Source organism: Diospyros lotus, chromosome 1 (genome assembly GCF_014633365.1).
Source record: "Diospyros lotus cultivar Yz01 chromosome 1, ASM1463336v1, whole genome shotgun sequence".
In the NCBI taxonomy this organism is placed as follows: Eukaryota; Viridiplantae; Streptophyta; class Magnoliopsida; order Ericales; family Ebenaceae; genus Diospyros; species Diospyros lotus.
Genome location: NC_068338.1, coordinates 43239231 through 43255694, shown reverse-complemented (window position 1 = coordinate 43255694; position 16464 = coordinate 43239231). Strand labels below are relative to the sequence as shown.

The 16464-nt window shown below is 34.5% G+C and overlaps 2 protein-coding genes across 2 annotated transcripts; both read right to left on the bottom strand.

Annotated features, from left to right (window-relative positions):
* Positions 1-2995: 2995 nt before the first annotated feature.
* LOC127810423 (rapid alkalinization factor-like) lies at positions 2996-3789 on the bottom strand. Its single transcript, XM_052349917.1, has one exon. It carries the CDS (start codon positions 3633-3635, stop codon positions 3261-3263), a length of 375 nt encoding a protein of 124 aa, XP_052205877.1. The 5' UTR covers positions 3636-3789; the 3' UTR covers positions 2996-3260.
* Positions 3790-5926: 2137 nt separating this feature from the next.
* Positions 5927-7623, bottom strand: LOC127795302 (ferritin-like catalase Nec2). Its single transcript, XM_052326906.1, has 3 exons — positions 7212-7623; positions 6586-6811; positions 5927-6460 (listed from the first exon to the last, which is right to left on the bottom strand). The coding sequence occupies exons 1-3, from the start codon at positions 7559-7561 to the stop codon at positions 6083-6085; spliced, it is 954 nt and encodes a 317-aa protein (XP_052182866.1). The 5' UTR covers positions 7562-7623; the 3' UTR covers positions 5927-6082.
* Positions 7624-16464: the final 8841 nt, after the last annotated feature.

Below are 16464 nucleotides of genomic sequence, written 5' to 3'. Positions count from 1 at the left end.
ACTTGGAACCAATTTGATAGTTAATTCCGGTTTTTATACAAGAATCATCGGATAGACAAAAACACTAACAAGTCCAGTTGCCATGAGTTATTTTCTGCTGCCAATACACAGACGATTTTGTATTCTTATTCCAGCCTAAGTGGCTACACAACTTTCACAACAAAATATAGAACAATGCATCCAAACAAAAAAGGCAGGCGCAAAGAAGAAACCTTCGTCAAAAAAGAAAAGTAACAGAATTGAAAGGGGTGGGGGTGGGGGACCAGAGCTTGATTTATGATTTTTTATTTGGCATTTTGTGAATGAGAGTGATAGACAAGTCATTAGCAGCCCCATCAAAGGAAAATAAATAAGGTGACATGAACATCTTTTGAGATTCATAATGATCTCAATCTCTAGCAATTGCTTCAAATCATTCACAATCATATAGTACTGCATGAGAAGCTCTTTAATGGGAGTCCCAATTCAAATGAAAAGAGAGCCAGATCACCAATCATCTGATTCTCCAGCTACCTGATCTTCATTTTTTTCACGTCGCTGTCTGTCCTACAATCAGGGCCGGACCTAAGATTTTGGGGCCCTGAGGCAAAATGTAAAAATGGACCCCAAATCACAGCAACTAACCACTGAAATTTGAAGGTTTGAACTTGAAAGCTGAAGCAGATTTGAAGCAGATCTAAAATTTGAAGGCTTGAAGTAGATGCAGATCTAGCAGGCGAGAGAGAGGCAGTGCAACAAAGCCACGGAGCTAGAGAGAGGCAGTGAGCAACGGAGAGAGAGCCACCACCATCGGCCACGAGGGTGAGGCGAGCCGGCGAGGGCGATCGAGCAGCGAGAAGAGAGAGAGCGAAGGGCGATCGGCGATGGAGTAGCGAGAGAAGAGAGAGGCAGCGAGCGACGGTTCGACGGAGCAGCGAAAGGGGAAAGCGAGGGCGAGCTACCGACAACAAAGACGAATGCAAAGCCAGGAGTGACGGACAAAACAAGAGAGACAGCGAAAGCGAGAGATGGAGAAGGGCAAGGTGAAGCTTTGCAGAGAGGGAGAGGAGGGGAGGGGGTGGGCGGCTAGGCCTAGGTAGTGGACTCTTACAAAAGGGAGGTTTGGGCCCCTAAATAGTTAATAAATAACTAATTTTTCATGAGTCTTGAGGCAGTTGCCTCATGAGTTTCATGGAAGATCTGGCCTTACCTACAAGCACCTTTAATGGTGCAGTCCTCAAAAGTTCTCTCTTCCCTTCTGGGATGGGATGTCAACAGATTGATGAACCAAGGCCCATCTAAATATCTGGAGACAATGTCAAATGAACCACAAGCTTAAGAAAACCTCGGAAATTAGGCAGAGGAAGGGCAAATTGGTTTTCCAGACCACCTTTTGTTTCTCCCCTCTAGATTACTTTTACTCCCTTAGTTTACAATAACGGTAAGATATGAAACCATAATCATATTATGGGAGGTTAGATGCATAAAGTCAATAATTTGTTACTCATTCTTATCTATAATCTTATTTATTTAGATAATATTTGTTAATTATGATATAAATTGAAAAAATTAAAATATGATAAGTATTTCAAATAAAAATATTTTTTATTATATTTATTAAATTTATCTAAAAGCTTGATTTATGTGATTTATGATTTTTGATTTGATATTTTGTAAATGAGAGTGATAGACAAGTCATTAGCAGCCACATCAAAGGCAAATAAATAAGGTGACATGACATCTTTTGAGATTCATAATGATCTCAATCTCTAGCAATTGCTTCAAATCATTCAATCATATAGTACTGCCTGTGAAGCTCTTTAATGGGAGTCCCAATTCAAATGAAAAGAGAGCCAGATCACCAATCATCTGATTCTCCAGCTACCATGATCTTCATTTTTTTCAAGTCGCTGTCTGTCCTACAACCACCTTTAATGGTGCAGTCCTCAAAAGTTCTCTCTTCCCTTCTGGGATGGGAAGTCAACAGATTGATGAACCAAGGCCCATCTAAATATCTGGGGACAAATGTCAAAGGAACCACAAGCTTAAGAAAACCTCGGAAATTAGGCAGAGGAAGGGCAAATTGGTTTTCCAGACCATCTTTTGTTTCACCCCTCTAGATTACTTTTTCTCCCTTAGTTTACAATAAAGGTAATATATGAAGCCTTAATATGGCAGATTGGATGCATAAATTCAATAATTTGTTACTTATTCTCTTTAAATAGTATTTGTTAATTAAGATATAAATAAAAAAATATAAAATATAAAAAAATTCACGATAATTTCTAATCTTGAACTTTTAAGATAAATTTATCTTTCTCTTTCGAATAAATTGTCTTAAATCTCATAAATAAATTATATTAATATAATCTTATCTTATTTATTTTAACAAACACATATCATAACTAAAATCTACACTCAAGTTTTCCTTTCTCTAACTTTTGTGCTAAATTTGTATTCTATCCACTCTCTTTGCATGTCTCGGCTGGTCTGATTTTTTTTTTTTTTAACATGATCAAACCATCTTAATAATGTTTTTAAATAACAATAATTTACCCTCAAAAGAATCTTATTATTCTACGAGAACTATCAAGTTTTCTCAAGGATTTCCTAGTCGAGGTGATCATGCTGTTTCAGATGGCCTTTTCCCTTGAGAATCATTACCACACGAGAATACCACTTTCTTATCACTTTTTCCTACCGTTCTTCCTTCCATATTTCAATTTCAATTTCAATTTCTCTCACTTTTTCCCTCTTTGCCTTCATGAAGAGGAAAAGAAAAAGGAATCACAAAGCTAAAAGTTGAAAGAAAGATTGGCAGGCTTCAGGCTTGCCCAATGAATCAGAATCTCCAGAAGAGAAGTATGCAACCAGCAGACAATTCAAAATTGAGTAAATTAGTAATATGGAACTGGACAAGAGCAGCCAAACAACCACAAACCCACATGGAAACTGTAGATTTATCGCCAAACAAACACAGACCCAAGAATTCAAAACCACGAACATGCCACAGGAATGCACCAAAACCAGTTTATATATACATATATATATATATAAAGAATAGTAAAGTAATTATCTTATACAGAGACAGCACAAAAATTATAATACCATTTTATGACAACTGTATTTTCATCATAGACAACAACAAAAGACCCATAACTGGTGCCCCCTATTTTCCATCGTATAACAAACAATCCCATCTCATAAAGAAAAAACAAAAAAAAAATAAGAAAGAAAAGAGATTTTTTCTTTTTCCTTTTTTAAGATGGAAGAGGGGAGAACTAACTCCTGCAACGAGTGATGGCGCTGCACCCACGGGTGTACGGATTGGCCTGAGCACCGGGCTTGCAATTGTAGTAGGAGGCGCCACGTCTGGAGCAGGGGACACTGTCCCTCTGCAGCGCTGCGTAGCTGATGTAGCGGGTGGCGGCTAGGATACGCCGGCTGCCCTCCGAGTCCAGCTCGAACTCCCCGCCGCCGAAGCCAAGGCACTCGGCGATGGTCCCCCGGCAGCCGGATCTAGTAGCCGGCGCCCAGCCAAGCAGCTCGTGGTCCGCACTCGCAACGACGCCATTCGTCGGCGAGAAGACGACGAGCGCGGCGGCGATGAAGCAGGCGAGTGCAATGATCTTGGAGAGACCTGAAGAGGCGGCCATTGTTCCGTGTGAAGAAAGGCTCTTCTTTCTCCTTCCTTGCACAGTTCTTTCTTGGTTTCTTTGTTCTTCTTCCTCTTTCTGCCCAATGAGCTGCTGCGCTGTACTCACCTGCTCGAAATCTCTCTCTCTCTCTCTCTCTCTCTCTCTCTCTCGCTCTGCGTCTGGGGTTGAATATAACAGCGTAACCAAGCGGCAGCTTGCGTCTTATATAACTATTTTTTTTTTTTTTAATGTGACCGTGTTTGAGGATGTTAATGTGACCGTGTTTTTCCGGCATTTTACGGAATTGCCACTATTTGAACTTTGGTTTGTGAGCCAGTTAGTAGGGTAGGGTGGTAAATAGAGAGAAAAGTGGGGGCTTAACGAGAGGTCCAGAAAGTAAGCGTTTGGTAGAGCGAGTTGGCGAATGCAACTAATGGATGGAGGGTTTACTATTTATAAATTATTATTATTATTATAACAGAAAAAGAAAGAGGGAAAGAATAAAAAAGTTGGCAGCGGAATCCGTCCAAGAAGCTGTTCATCCAAACACGTCTTCTCTCCATCCCATTCTTAAAAAATAATAATAATAATAATAAAGTTTAAATGCACATTTAGAAACCACATTAAATTAAAGGTTAAATAGTGTTTCATGTCCGGACAAATATTTTAATTTTTTTACCCATTTGAGTTGTAGATTATAAATAAAAAAGTAATTTTAAAAAAAAAAAATCACAGGAGGAGTTAATGTTTAGAACAAAATGATTGTGTCGGTGGTCATGTTGAAATATGCCTCTCCTTAAAATGAGTTGTACTTTTTATGAAATACAACTAACTAAAAATAAATTCCAATCACATCACATTCATTATAATTTTGATATTATATATGAAAAATTTATAACAAAATTTATGTTAGCATAATCTATCATTAGTTAGGTATTTGTATTGTATTATTAGGAAAATATAAATCACATATCCGGGTTAAGTTAAAAAATGCTTATTTATAATTTATAAGTAATGAATCATTCTTTAATTTGTCGTGTGTTTAATTTAAAAAAAAATAGTTGATTACATCAATTTTGTTTTGAATTTTATAACAATATAATTATATGATAAAAATTGATAACTATTTTTTATTTTTAATAAACAAGCTTGTAAATAATAGTACTTTTAGAATTTAATATTTCAATATCATTTTGGAAATATTTGTATCCACCACACAAGCTTGTAAATACTATTTTTACTTTTTTTTTTTTTAATGAGAAATTAAACATTCGGCTGAACTGAAGGGCCTAGCGTACGTTATGGCCACGCGCGTGGGATGTCAAGTGGCGGCAGCACCTTTCAATTTTCAAATCCCCAACGGTTAGACTGAGAAAAGACGAAAGAAAGATGAACGGAGAGAAGCAGTGAAAAAACGAGAGAAGAGAAGAGAAGACGTGGGAAGCACAAACGGCGTTAGCAGACGTCAGAGGAAGGGTGGGTGGGCCCCCCCAATCACAGATCACAAAAGGGACGGTGTTTCCGCGTTCCCAGAAACCCAAACCTTTTTTTTTGTTTTTGTCAGCGCCAGCCTGTATTTTTCCTTCTATTTTATCAATCAATCTCTTCGTCGGCGACGACTCCTCCTCCTCCTCCCCCTTATCGGCAATAAAGAAAAAATTCTAGAAAAATGTTTAATTTTCCTAATGATAAATTATATCCACCGCGGAATAGGAAAATGAAATGGGAGAGAAAGACATTCCCCCAATCTCATGATTCTCGAGCGAGAAAATGTATTCCCGGATTTTCTATCATACCAAACACGTTCATTAGCTGTTCGGCTGACCCATCTTCCTTTATTATTTTTATTTTATATATCAGAACTAATAATAATATTTAAAGACGAGAACATTTTTCCATGAAATTCTAGAATCAGATTTTGAAGAAGTCGGTCAACTTACGGTTCTCCAAATTGGCCCGGTACCATTCAGTAAATGTTTTTCTTCCTTCAAACATTGGGCCAGGCCCAGAAGCTTCATTAGAAATTCCGGCCCATTATTCATCCATCGCTTCTGTTCTGTCTGTTATTATCTTCCCTCTCACGCCTATGTTATGTACACACTCTTTTCCAAATTTTAAATTAAATTAATTATACTCCACCAAACACACTCTACAAATTTTTTTTTATCTTTTTCAGGTGTCATGTAATTTGTTGTGCAAGTTAAATTGTATTTTTTTGTGTTTAACAAACTCAGCCCGTACATTGAATTGGGCTGGGCGAGAGGGTTTTTATTTCTTCCCAGAAGATGGACAATTTCACACCTAAGCCATGAACCGGAAATATCAACTTATTTATAATACGTCACAGATTGAGATCACAACTGTAACAATCAACCGAATTGGTTTTATTTATTTATAATAATAATAATAATTATAATTATTATTTATTCAGTCCTTCACCAACTATATCGTTCACTTACTTTAATTTAATTCCTTGAAAGGAATCCTCTAGCGATCCTTCCATTGCCTCCACGAGGGTAGAATCCGCCGGGCACGTGCTCGTCGCCGCTGCCATATACAACCCTCAGAATCTCCGCCGGAGTTCTTGAGTAGGAGATGGAATCAAAGTCCGCGGACAGAATGTTGGTTTCGGACCGATTTTCAGCCCCTAGTTGCGGTGGCACCACAATGCCTTCGTCTTTGATCCCACACTTGGCTAGCCTGTTCCTCAGCTCCGAGATTTTTACGGTCACCTCCGCCACCGTGTGGTTGTACGGACGCAGCACCTCCTCCGCCCTCCCGTAGAGGTATGTCCGGATAACCGCATCCTGGCCTGACTCCACACCCAGCAACCCTGCCAAGAGCTGTGCAATAAATTAATTTAATTAATTTTTTTTTATAAAATATTAATTATGTCATAGATATAAATGGCTAGTTTGTCTGAATTCCATATATATATATATATATATAATGAAAATTATAAACCTACCCGTTTGGATTTATAACCGACGAGAAGGGGGTTTGCTCCAACATAGCCAACGAGTCCCATGTAAGGTATAACGTAAGATGCCATCATATAACTTAGACTGTCGCGATATGGATTAAACGGCGGTTCAAGGTGATATCCCATTGCTTCATCAAATATTTTGGCAAAGTTTTGGGCACTTAGATTCAACAGGGGTCTAGGAAATATACCAACTGTCGACTTAATCGCCCTAAAAATGCAACCCAATTCATTATATTAGTTTGTGAAATTATTAAAACATAAAGTAAATAATTAATTTCAACATCAAAAACATGAACTATATATATAATGCCATGACCACTAATTAAGATGATATGTAGCTTAACGAGATAAATAACACTAATAAGCTTGAATAATTGGAGTTAATTTTTAAGTCTCATGAATTTTTAGTTATTTTTTTCAATAAATTTTGAAATGATCTTCCTTATCGTGCATTTATTTGAGTTTAAAAATAAAAATTTAGTGAGATATCATTAGAGAAATAAATAGTGCTTGAGTGCTAATTAATTATAATGGACCATGTGACTCATGCCAAGCTATATATATATATATATATTGATATATAGGGATGAGATCATGAGGAGAGAAACCTGAGGTGGCCAACTTCTTCGTAAGCAAATTCAGTGGTAATGTTCTGCGTGAGAGGATCAAGATTGGCCTTCCGGGCTCCGACCGGCGGCGGCCCTCCCATGGGCATCTCCGGCGCCACCCTGTCGAGCCCGTACCCGAATGCTCCGAACAGGAAGAACTCTGCTTCCAGGAATTCTAAGTTCACTGCAAATTGAATCAAATCCTTGTCTCCCTGATCAACTGCTATTCCATGAGAATATGGTGTCTCGCAAGAAGCTTGATGATGATCAGATGAAGACATGGCCCTGAACGTGCTCGACAGGAGGACCACCATCATCCACGTAACCAGGGTGGAAGAGAGAGCCGCCATTGTTGCTTCAGAGAGAGAGAAAAAGAGGAAGAAGACGGCGGACGACGATTATGATGAAAATGCATGGAAGAGAGAAGTAGAATTTATAGGAGGGAAGTTAACAGTGATGGAGAGAACTGCAGCCTTAATTAGTTTAGTTAATTTCTTGCAGGTTTAAGCAAAATATAAATAAATAAAAGTCATGGACGTGGAAATTAATTAGAAGTTTGAAGTTTGAACCAGCATTCACATTGAAAAGGATTTACTAAACGTTTGAAATCGATTCTCTCCTGCGTAATTAATATATAACCCTTGATCTAAAATGGACAATTCGATCGATGAAAAAAATGGTGACCACAACTTAATTAGTCATTTAATAGAATAATATAATTGACAATTCGATGAATAAAATGGACAAAATTAAGATCAGCTGCATGCTTGTTCAAAGCTTCGAGACGTGATGGCGATATGGTTTTGCTTAGAGATGTTAAGAAGGATGGTTTTTCCTGGTGGGAATTAAATGGGAAATTAAATTGACATCGATGGGGGAGGACAGTTGGGTGGTCACCATGCCAATCAAGGACTACATGTGTCGTTTCCTAACCGAAGCTCCTCTCGCCGAGTCTCTACGCTATCGGTTTGGCCGCCAAAGCATATCAATGGCTACCAAAACCATTAGAAATAATAACCAACTAGTAGAGCATCCGATGCCAATAGTTTATTTCCATATATATTGGTTATGAATAATATTATTTATTTAAATTAGAGATAGAATTTCAGTATAGTTGGCATATTTTGATTGAAAGTCTACACATCTACATCTCTCTATTTTCTAATAAAAATGTGTCAATTAAACTAAAAAATTCATCTCTAATTCAGATAAATAATATTATTTATTATTATTAATGATGTCTAAAAATATAACTATATATTAAAACCCAAATCAACGGATCAGAATGCTATATATTGTGGTTGGGAAATGTGAATTTTTTTATTAAATTTACAAAATTAAGTGTTATAATTAATTACGTAATATTATTTTTATAAAAATTTTGCAACCCTCAAACCAATATAAGTGAAAGGGGAACATAGACGTAATCAGCCATGAAAAAGGAGAAGATGAGGTGTAAGAGAAAAGGTAAAAGGGCAGAAGTCAAGACTCAAGAGAGCTTGGGGTTAGAAGTTGATATTTATAAGCCTGAAGAGTTTAGTTTAAATTAACTTGGGTTTAGTTTAAACTTGGGTTTAGTTTAAAGTTGACCTCTCAAGGATAGATCTAAACTCTCTCTCTCTCTCTCTCTCTCTCTCTCTCTCTCTCTCGTTAATATATATAATTATATATATAATTAATATTATGTTATTATGTTATTATATATATATACAAATCTCGTTAATGGTAATATTTTATACTAAAAGAAATATTTTTTGAGAAATTATTTGATTCTACTAAGAACGATAATATTAACCCACCCTGAAGTACTACTAACACATTAAAGGAGAATAAAAATATATAAATATATTTAAAAATATTAGCTATTTGTGTTGTAGATAATTTTCAAGAGACGTTTATATATTTTCACTCTACTTCAATGAATTAACAACCCATCTAAATGTACTCATATCATCCCCTCAACCAACCGACTTTCAGGAAACGTACGGACAACCATACTTTAGGTGGACACAAAGCCAACCGTGAAAGCCATGCTTAATTAATTGTTTAATTTGAAGGCCCAAAATGAAATGTTAATAACTATTAAATGTTAAAAGTTAATTGTTAAATATTAAAATTTACCAAAATCTAACGTAATTTAAAGAACCCTAAAAAAGAAAAACCCTCTAAGTTTATTTACACTTACCTTAAGGTCCTAAACTTGGGGATAGATCTCTTTTTCTCTATCTGGGCTATCTTATCTTAACTATATTAATTCCACCACCATTTCCTAATTAATTTCGGCTAATTTATATATATCTAGGCTCTCTTAACTATATGCATTTATATTAATTATGTGAATATTATAACTAGGTGAACACAAAATGCTGCAATTTCGTAGGGTTGATAAAAGGCCACGGTGATGTTGTAGAGTTTTCAATTGTCAAGACTCTTAAGACATTAATTCTAGAGGTTCTCCTTTGGGATAATATATTGAATGAGCTAGGCTGACCGCTAGCTAGAATGTAGACGACACTCCAAGTCCAGCATGCCAACAAATCAAGGCATTACGGGAGGGAGCCGCAGCTTATTCAAAGCGTTTATATATATATGCTTACTTTAGTAGGGAGCTGCTAAATTCAAAATGTTTGACCTTATATATAAAACCTATTCCTCGTGTTCAATAAATCTTTAAAAAAAAATAAAGGGAAAAATCCCATGACTCTAGCTTATAGAATTTGGCACAATTTTATAGGTTCAGGATTATTAATTAATTTTATGGATAAATTCAATTATAAAAAAAAAAAATTTGAATTTTTAGTAGTTATAGTTTGAAGTGTGAAACTTTGGTACTCTTAATTTTTTTCTACATGAATGGGATGGCTAGCCTAATTATATTATGTGACAAGAGAAAGTAACAAAGAAAATAAATAGATTAGTGGTGGCTGGCTGCAAACTCTCTTATCTTATGGCGTGTGGTGTTAGTTAATTGATGAGAATGTTATTAACACAATGAAAAGTCAGCATTTTAATTACAAATGAATCGAGGATGACGATATCCCAATACTGGAACAAATTAATTAAAAATAAGTTGGCTATATTATAAAAATAAATAAAAAAAAAATTATTCTAAAAATTCAGAAAATTTGACTCTTTTAAAATAATAATTCTCCAATTTAAATGATGACAACTCGCCAAAGCTTACATAATCATTTATTTAAAAAACAAAACAATAACCAAATTTTCTGTATATATTTTCTAAATTTTTATACATTAATTACCCGGCAAAGACCGGGAAGCATGCACAAACAGAAATGATAACATGCAAGACAAGAAGTCATGTCCAGAACAAAGATAGAAATAGAATAGAATGGTTAACCTGAATCTGAATCTGCATCTGCATCTGCATGCCATTTCTCAATTTTAAATTACAAAGACACCAAAGGGAACTTTAATACTGATGTTGAAAAAAATACCCAACAAAAGATGCTTAATGTAAACTGTAATTCTTTAATAACATTATTATTATTATAATTATTTAACTTCAATTATAGCAAGAATAGGTCATTGTTTGACGTTAAATTGTTAACATGCCTGCCAATGCCATGATGGCATGCATGCATGCATTGTAGATGATAGATGATCGATGACTACGATGGCCGATGGGTGATAAAATTCATACAACAATTTTAATTAATTAGTAAATTTATTGTCACAAGTCTACATCTACGTACACACTATATATCTCTCTCTGCTTCTTATTAGGTGGGTAGGAATTTTACAACGTCAACAATAATCTTAATGATAAATTAAATGCATTGACAATAAATGAGACTAGAATTAATGTAATATCTCGAGAGACTAGAGAATGGTAGTATATATTGAGGATAAGTAATAAAGTAAATAGTACTAACTTGATATATTTGGGTTGAATATAGGCAAGAAACTCCCGGGTTAAATATGCTTGAGTTGGGGAAGCTCAATGATGGGTGACTCCCTGGGAAATTCATATAGACCTATTAAGATAAGTTGTTTCAGTTCTTTCTATCGCTCGATACGAGATGTTACAGGTAGTATTAATAAAACCGACTTAGGGCGTGTGTTAGAACCGTGTACTAACCAAAGGTCGGGGTACTGGACTGTGTACTAGCCCAAGACTAGGGGTACTGGACGAGGGAGAGCTAGGACTAATTGTAAAGTCGCATGACGAGAACGTCATGTGCTCAAGAGAGGGAGAATATAATATCTCGAGAGCCCAGTGAGTAGTATATATCGAGAATAAGTAAGGAATGAAATAACACTAGCTGAATACCTTTTGGACTGAATGTAGATAAGGGACTCCTGAGTTAATATTATGTTTAAGCTAGGGAAGCTCAAAGGTAGGTGACCCCCTAGAAAATTTGTATAGGCCCATCAAAATAATTTATTTCGATCATTCCTATCGTTTGATGTGAGATGTTATAATTAAAACTTAATCAAAAGTTAGATTCTTCATTTAAAAAACAAACAGAAAGTTGAAATCGAATCTAAAATTGAAAATAGGGTAATTTTTAATTGTTGTAAATTTTAGATTATTTGTATATATGTCCAAATTAATATTTGAGTGAATAAAAAATTGATTAAAAAATAATTTGAGACATATGTATTATAATACATAATTTCTATTATTGTAAAAGTAAAATAAAAGAGAAAAATACAAAATGTACGTTATGTACTAAATTATGAGAATGTACTATGCATATACTATGCAATGCGACTTTTGAAGTTAATAATGATAAGGCACTATGTAAATTATTATTTTAATTTTCAATATATATATATATATATGAAATAGGCTTACTTTATTATATATTATAAAAATATTATATATAGTTATATATTAATTGAGGGAGAAAGCCTCCCCCGACTCCTCCTTAGCCACCTTCCTCCTCTATTATAAATAGAGTTCTTTTTTTAGAAAATAAAATAGAATTCTCAAAGAATCATTCTACAAAATTCTCAAATTTTTCAATTTTAATAGTATTCAATTAGTATTCAAGTTCACTGTAAGATTTTAAAGTTTATGCTAATTTCTCAATCTGTAAATCGTACGTTGTACCTTGGGAAATAAACGTCAATAAGCTTTTAACACCTTCGGTGAGGTGACAAATCTATTTTAAGGGAATTGTATGTTACACATATCTCGATTTTATCATCTCTTTATATACTGTTATATTTTTAATTTTCTTACGCAATATTGTATTATTTCAATATTTCTGTTCTACTGATTAAAATATAGTATTATAATAATTATATTTTTGAACAATAATTATAGTTATATGAATATAATTATTTTAATTTTGTTTGGCTAACAATCTTATATCAGATAATGAAGAGCAGAGAATACAAGTACGTTGAAGAAAAATCTTATTATATTTTTCTAACATTAATAACTTACCTAAAATCAAAAGTATATTTATTTCTTTTCACGACTACTTTGCGATAATTATTTGATTTAATTAATATCAATATACTAACTATGAAATAACAGATTAAGCTTTTGATTATAATTAAGTGATAGGATGGTGTTGTTCAAACGGAAAATTTGAACCAAATAACAAGTTAAATGGGGTAAAAACTCCCTTCGCTGGGCCTGGGCTGGGCTGGGCTGGTGGATCCAAAGTAACTTTATTCTTGATTGATATGTATGGTTATGGTATTCATAAAAATAAAATAAAACAATGAAGTAAGCATGATCTATGATAATTCATGTCTGCTCACATAATTGCGAGAATCAAATTAATATAATGAGGTTTTTCGAATATTCCCATCCCAAACGATGCCTCCAATTCTCTCCCCCCCCAAAAAAAAAATAAAAAAAAAATGAGTGTTTTAATTAATTTTATATTTTGATAAATATTTAAATAAATGTTATGTCTATATTTTAAATAAAATTAATTAAAATCCATTGAAAATCTATTTGCATCCATAAATCATAAGAGAAAACATGAAAAACAATAGAAGCATTTGTTGTGTTTGAGATTATTATTCTTGCGTGATCTTTTATTATTCGTGTATTTAATTTTAGCAGAGGAGATAAATTATAGATATGAACTTTGTCTTATTGTACAAAACAAAGAGTGAACTCATAACTTATTGATATGAATCTTAACTTATCATAATCCAGTCACTTAACTTGTATCATCAGAAGAAAGCATTGGCATCGCTTGTATGAGAAGAAGAGTATGTTATTTGGGAATTGCAAAGTCAAAATATAGGGTGCGTTTGATTGTAAGTATGAAATTTTGGTGGAAAGAAAATGAATTCCAAATAATTAAATTACTTAGAATTAAATTCTAAAAAAAATATCAATTGAAGGCATTTGATTGATTTAATTTTCTACCTAAAAATAAATCAAATATACTATACAAAATATTTAAAAAATCAAATATATATACACAAATATACATACACGCAGCTTCAGGTTGAAGGAGCTGTCGCTACCATCACCGCTGTTACCATTGCCACTGTCACTAACCCCCGCTACCATCGTCGCCGTCATTGGCCTCCGCTGCCGCCTTTGTCGTTCACTCCTCGACCGCTCGCCATCGTGCTCGCTCAATTCATCACTGCAATCACTGGCCGTGGCCGGGGGTAAATCACACCAAATATCACTAAACTTTGGAGTATTTTTTATTTTGTTCACTAAACTTTAATTCTTTGCAATGTCATCATAAAAGTTTGAAAAATTTATAATGTGGTCACTTATAAGATATTTCGATCATTCTATAGTCGGAGTGGATAACATGGTGCTGATATGGCAAACAATAAAAATTATTGTACAATGACAACCAATCAGAACGTGTCACATGTTAAAGAATATTTTTATTATTTGGCACGTCACCCACCACGGCTATAGAGTGACCGAAAAATCTTATATGTGATCACATTGCAAAAATTTTTAAATTTCTATTATCACATTGCAAAGAATTAAAATTTAGTGACCAAAATAAAAAATATACCAAAATTTAGTGATTTTTGGTGTGATTTACCCCCGACTTGCCTTCACGCAACACATTACATATGAGAAAAGAGACACATATGTATGTATATATAGAGTCGACCTTGGGCCAGGGCTACTAAGGCTGCAGCCTGGGGCCCACAATTAAGAGGGGCCCAATTTTTTTTTTAAGTTTATGTATACATGTGTATAAAAAATTTAAAAAAATAATAACAACAGAAATTGCTCTGCTAGTGGCCGCCTTCTGACGCATCCCAAAAGTTGGAACTCTGCCCAAGGCCCATTTTCCCTCTCTTCTTCTTTTTCTTCTTCATTTTTTTGGTTATTTCTCCTTTTCTGCCCAACACTCGGTTAAGTTGTTCCTCCTGGTGCTAGCTTCACTACAGTCCGCCATTCCTTCAATCGATTATTGTCGTCGCTCGCTCATTCTCAGGTTGTTGCCACTCCCTCTCTTTCTTTCTCTCCCTCTCTCTATATATATATATATATTCATTACTATACGTGTGTGTGTTCTGTGTGCGTGTTATGTCATATCTCTCTCAATATATTCATTATTGTGTGTGTGTTCTATGTGTATGTTCTTTATATATACATATATATATATTCATTACTGTATGTGCTTTATACATCTCTTATCAAACAATTTTTGAGGAAGGGAGAATTAGAATTTGCTTTGTTGATGATGGTTTTTGGGACCGATCACCACGTGTCACCTCTGTGACTGGACCTCGGGAATGGAACCTCGGACTTGGAGATGTCGGACCTCGGGTGTAGAACTTGCAAGACAATGGAGGTCCGGGGCTTGGATCCCCCGGGGTGGACTCCGACGCTCAAATCAGTAGAGTAAATGCGAGTAGTAGTAAATGAGAGAGCTGTAGAGCTTGAATATACCTGGCGAGAGTCCTTGTCTTTTATAGGCGAACCCGTTTTGGGTACCCGAGATGAGCGAGCACGACTCCCGAGAATCCCGGTCAAGTTGGAACGGGTCTTGCGGTTCGGCCCAGATTTCCTGGGCTCCGCTCCGGAATGTTGACTTGCCACGTGTCGGTCTCTCCGGTGATCCACGTGGTAGGTGAGACTATTAGCGCGTATGGGTATTCTAGTAACTTTAGGTAATGCCACATCATTCGTTATTGGTTGATTTGATGGAGATTTTTAAGATTGAGCATGATCTGCCCACTTATATCACATTATTTAGTGGTGTTTGCAGAATTATTAGTTGCACCAATTCAAGCTAGCATCTCGCACATTAAAATGGTGGAACATGGGAGGGAACTGTTGTTCCATTTGTTGCATCATAAAAGTTTTGTGAAAGAGGGATAGAGAGAGACCGAAAATGGGGGGGGGGAGAGAGAAAGTTAAAATCGGCAAGTATATTGAAGACAAAAGCTGAAAAAATAAATTAAAAATAATTTTAAATATTTCAGTAAGCCTTTCTCTAAACCGTTCTCTACGAGTAGCATTACTATTTATTTGGTTTCTGTTTGGTTTTTGTTTGAATTTGATTTCTTTAAGTGTTATCAACGTCAAGCATACAAGGAAATAGTCTTTAAAATTTTCTTTTATTTAGTCTATCAATATCAAAATTGGTGCTTGCAAAATTATTCATATCAATAATATAGCATATTGCATTAAGGCCCGTGAATATTTTAAAGTTAATAGCTAATTTGGAATTTTGGCTTTGACTTGAAAATTATAAATTATGAACACTAGTTATTGACAATTCACTATTCTTTTATTTACTTATAGATTTATTAATTTAATTCATAGGTTTGTTTGAATGCATTGTGAAATTTATATTTATATTTATTTGAATGCATTATTGAACTTATATTTATTGTTTATATTTTTTTAGTATATTTGAATTATTTTGTATAAACATTTTCTTCTTTATTATTTGAATAATTCTTCTTTATTATTTGATTCAACATAAAACTTGATTGGGATTCTTGTTCTTTATAATTGAAAGTTTCAATTGGAAGAAAATATGCTCAAAATCTAGGTTTTATTGTTTTTTGTTAATTAGTTTTATTTTTTTTATTGTGTTGTGTTTATTATAAAAATTAAAAAATATTTTCTAATAAACAACTTTTTGGAAATCTCACGAGACAAAGAAAGAAAAAAGAAAAAGAAATTGTTCAAAGTTTAAAGCAAATTTTTTTTTTTGGAGCATGTCAATGCATATATACGGTATTCTCTAATTCAACAAAGCGATGGAATATGTTACTTGATTACATAAATGGTTTGACTTTGAAATCATTGTTAACTACACGT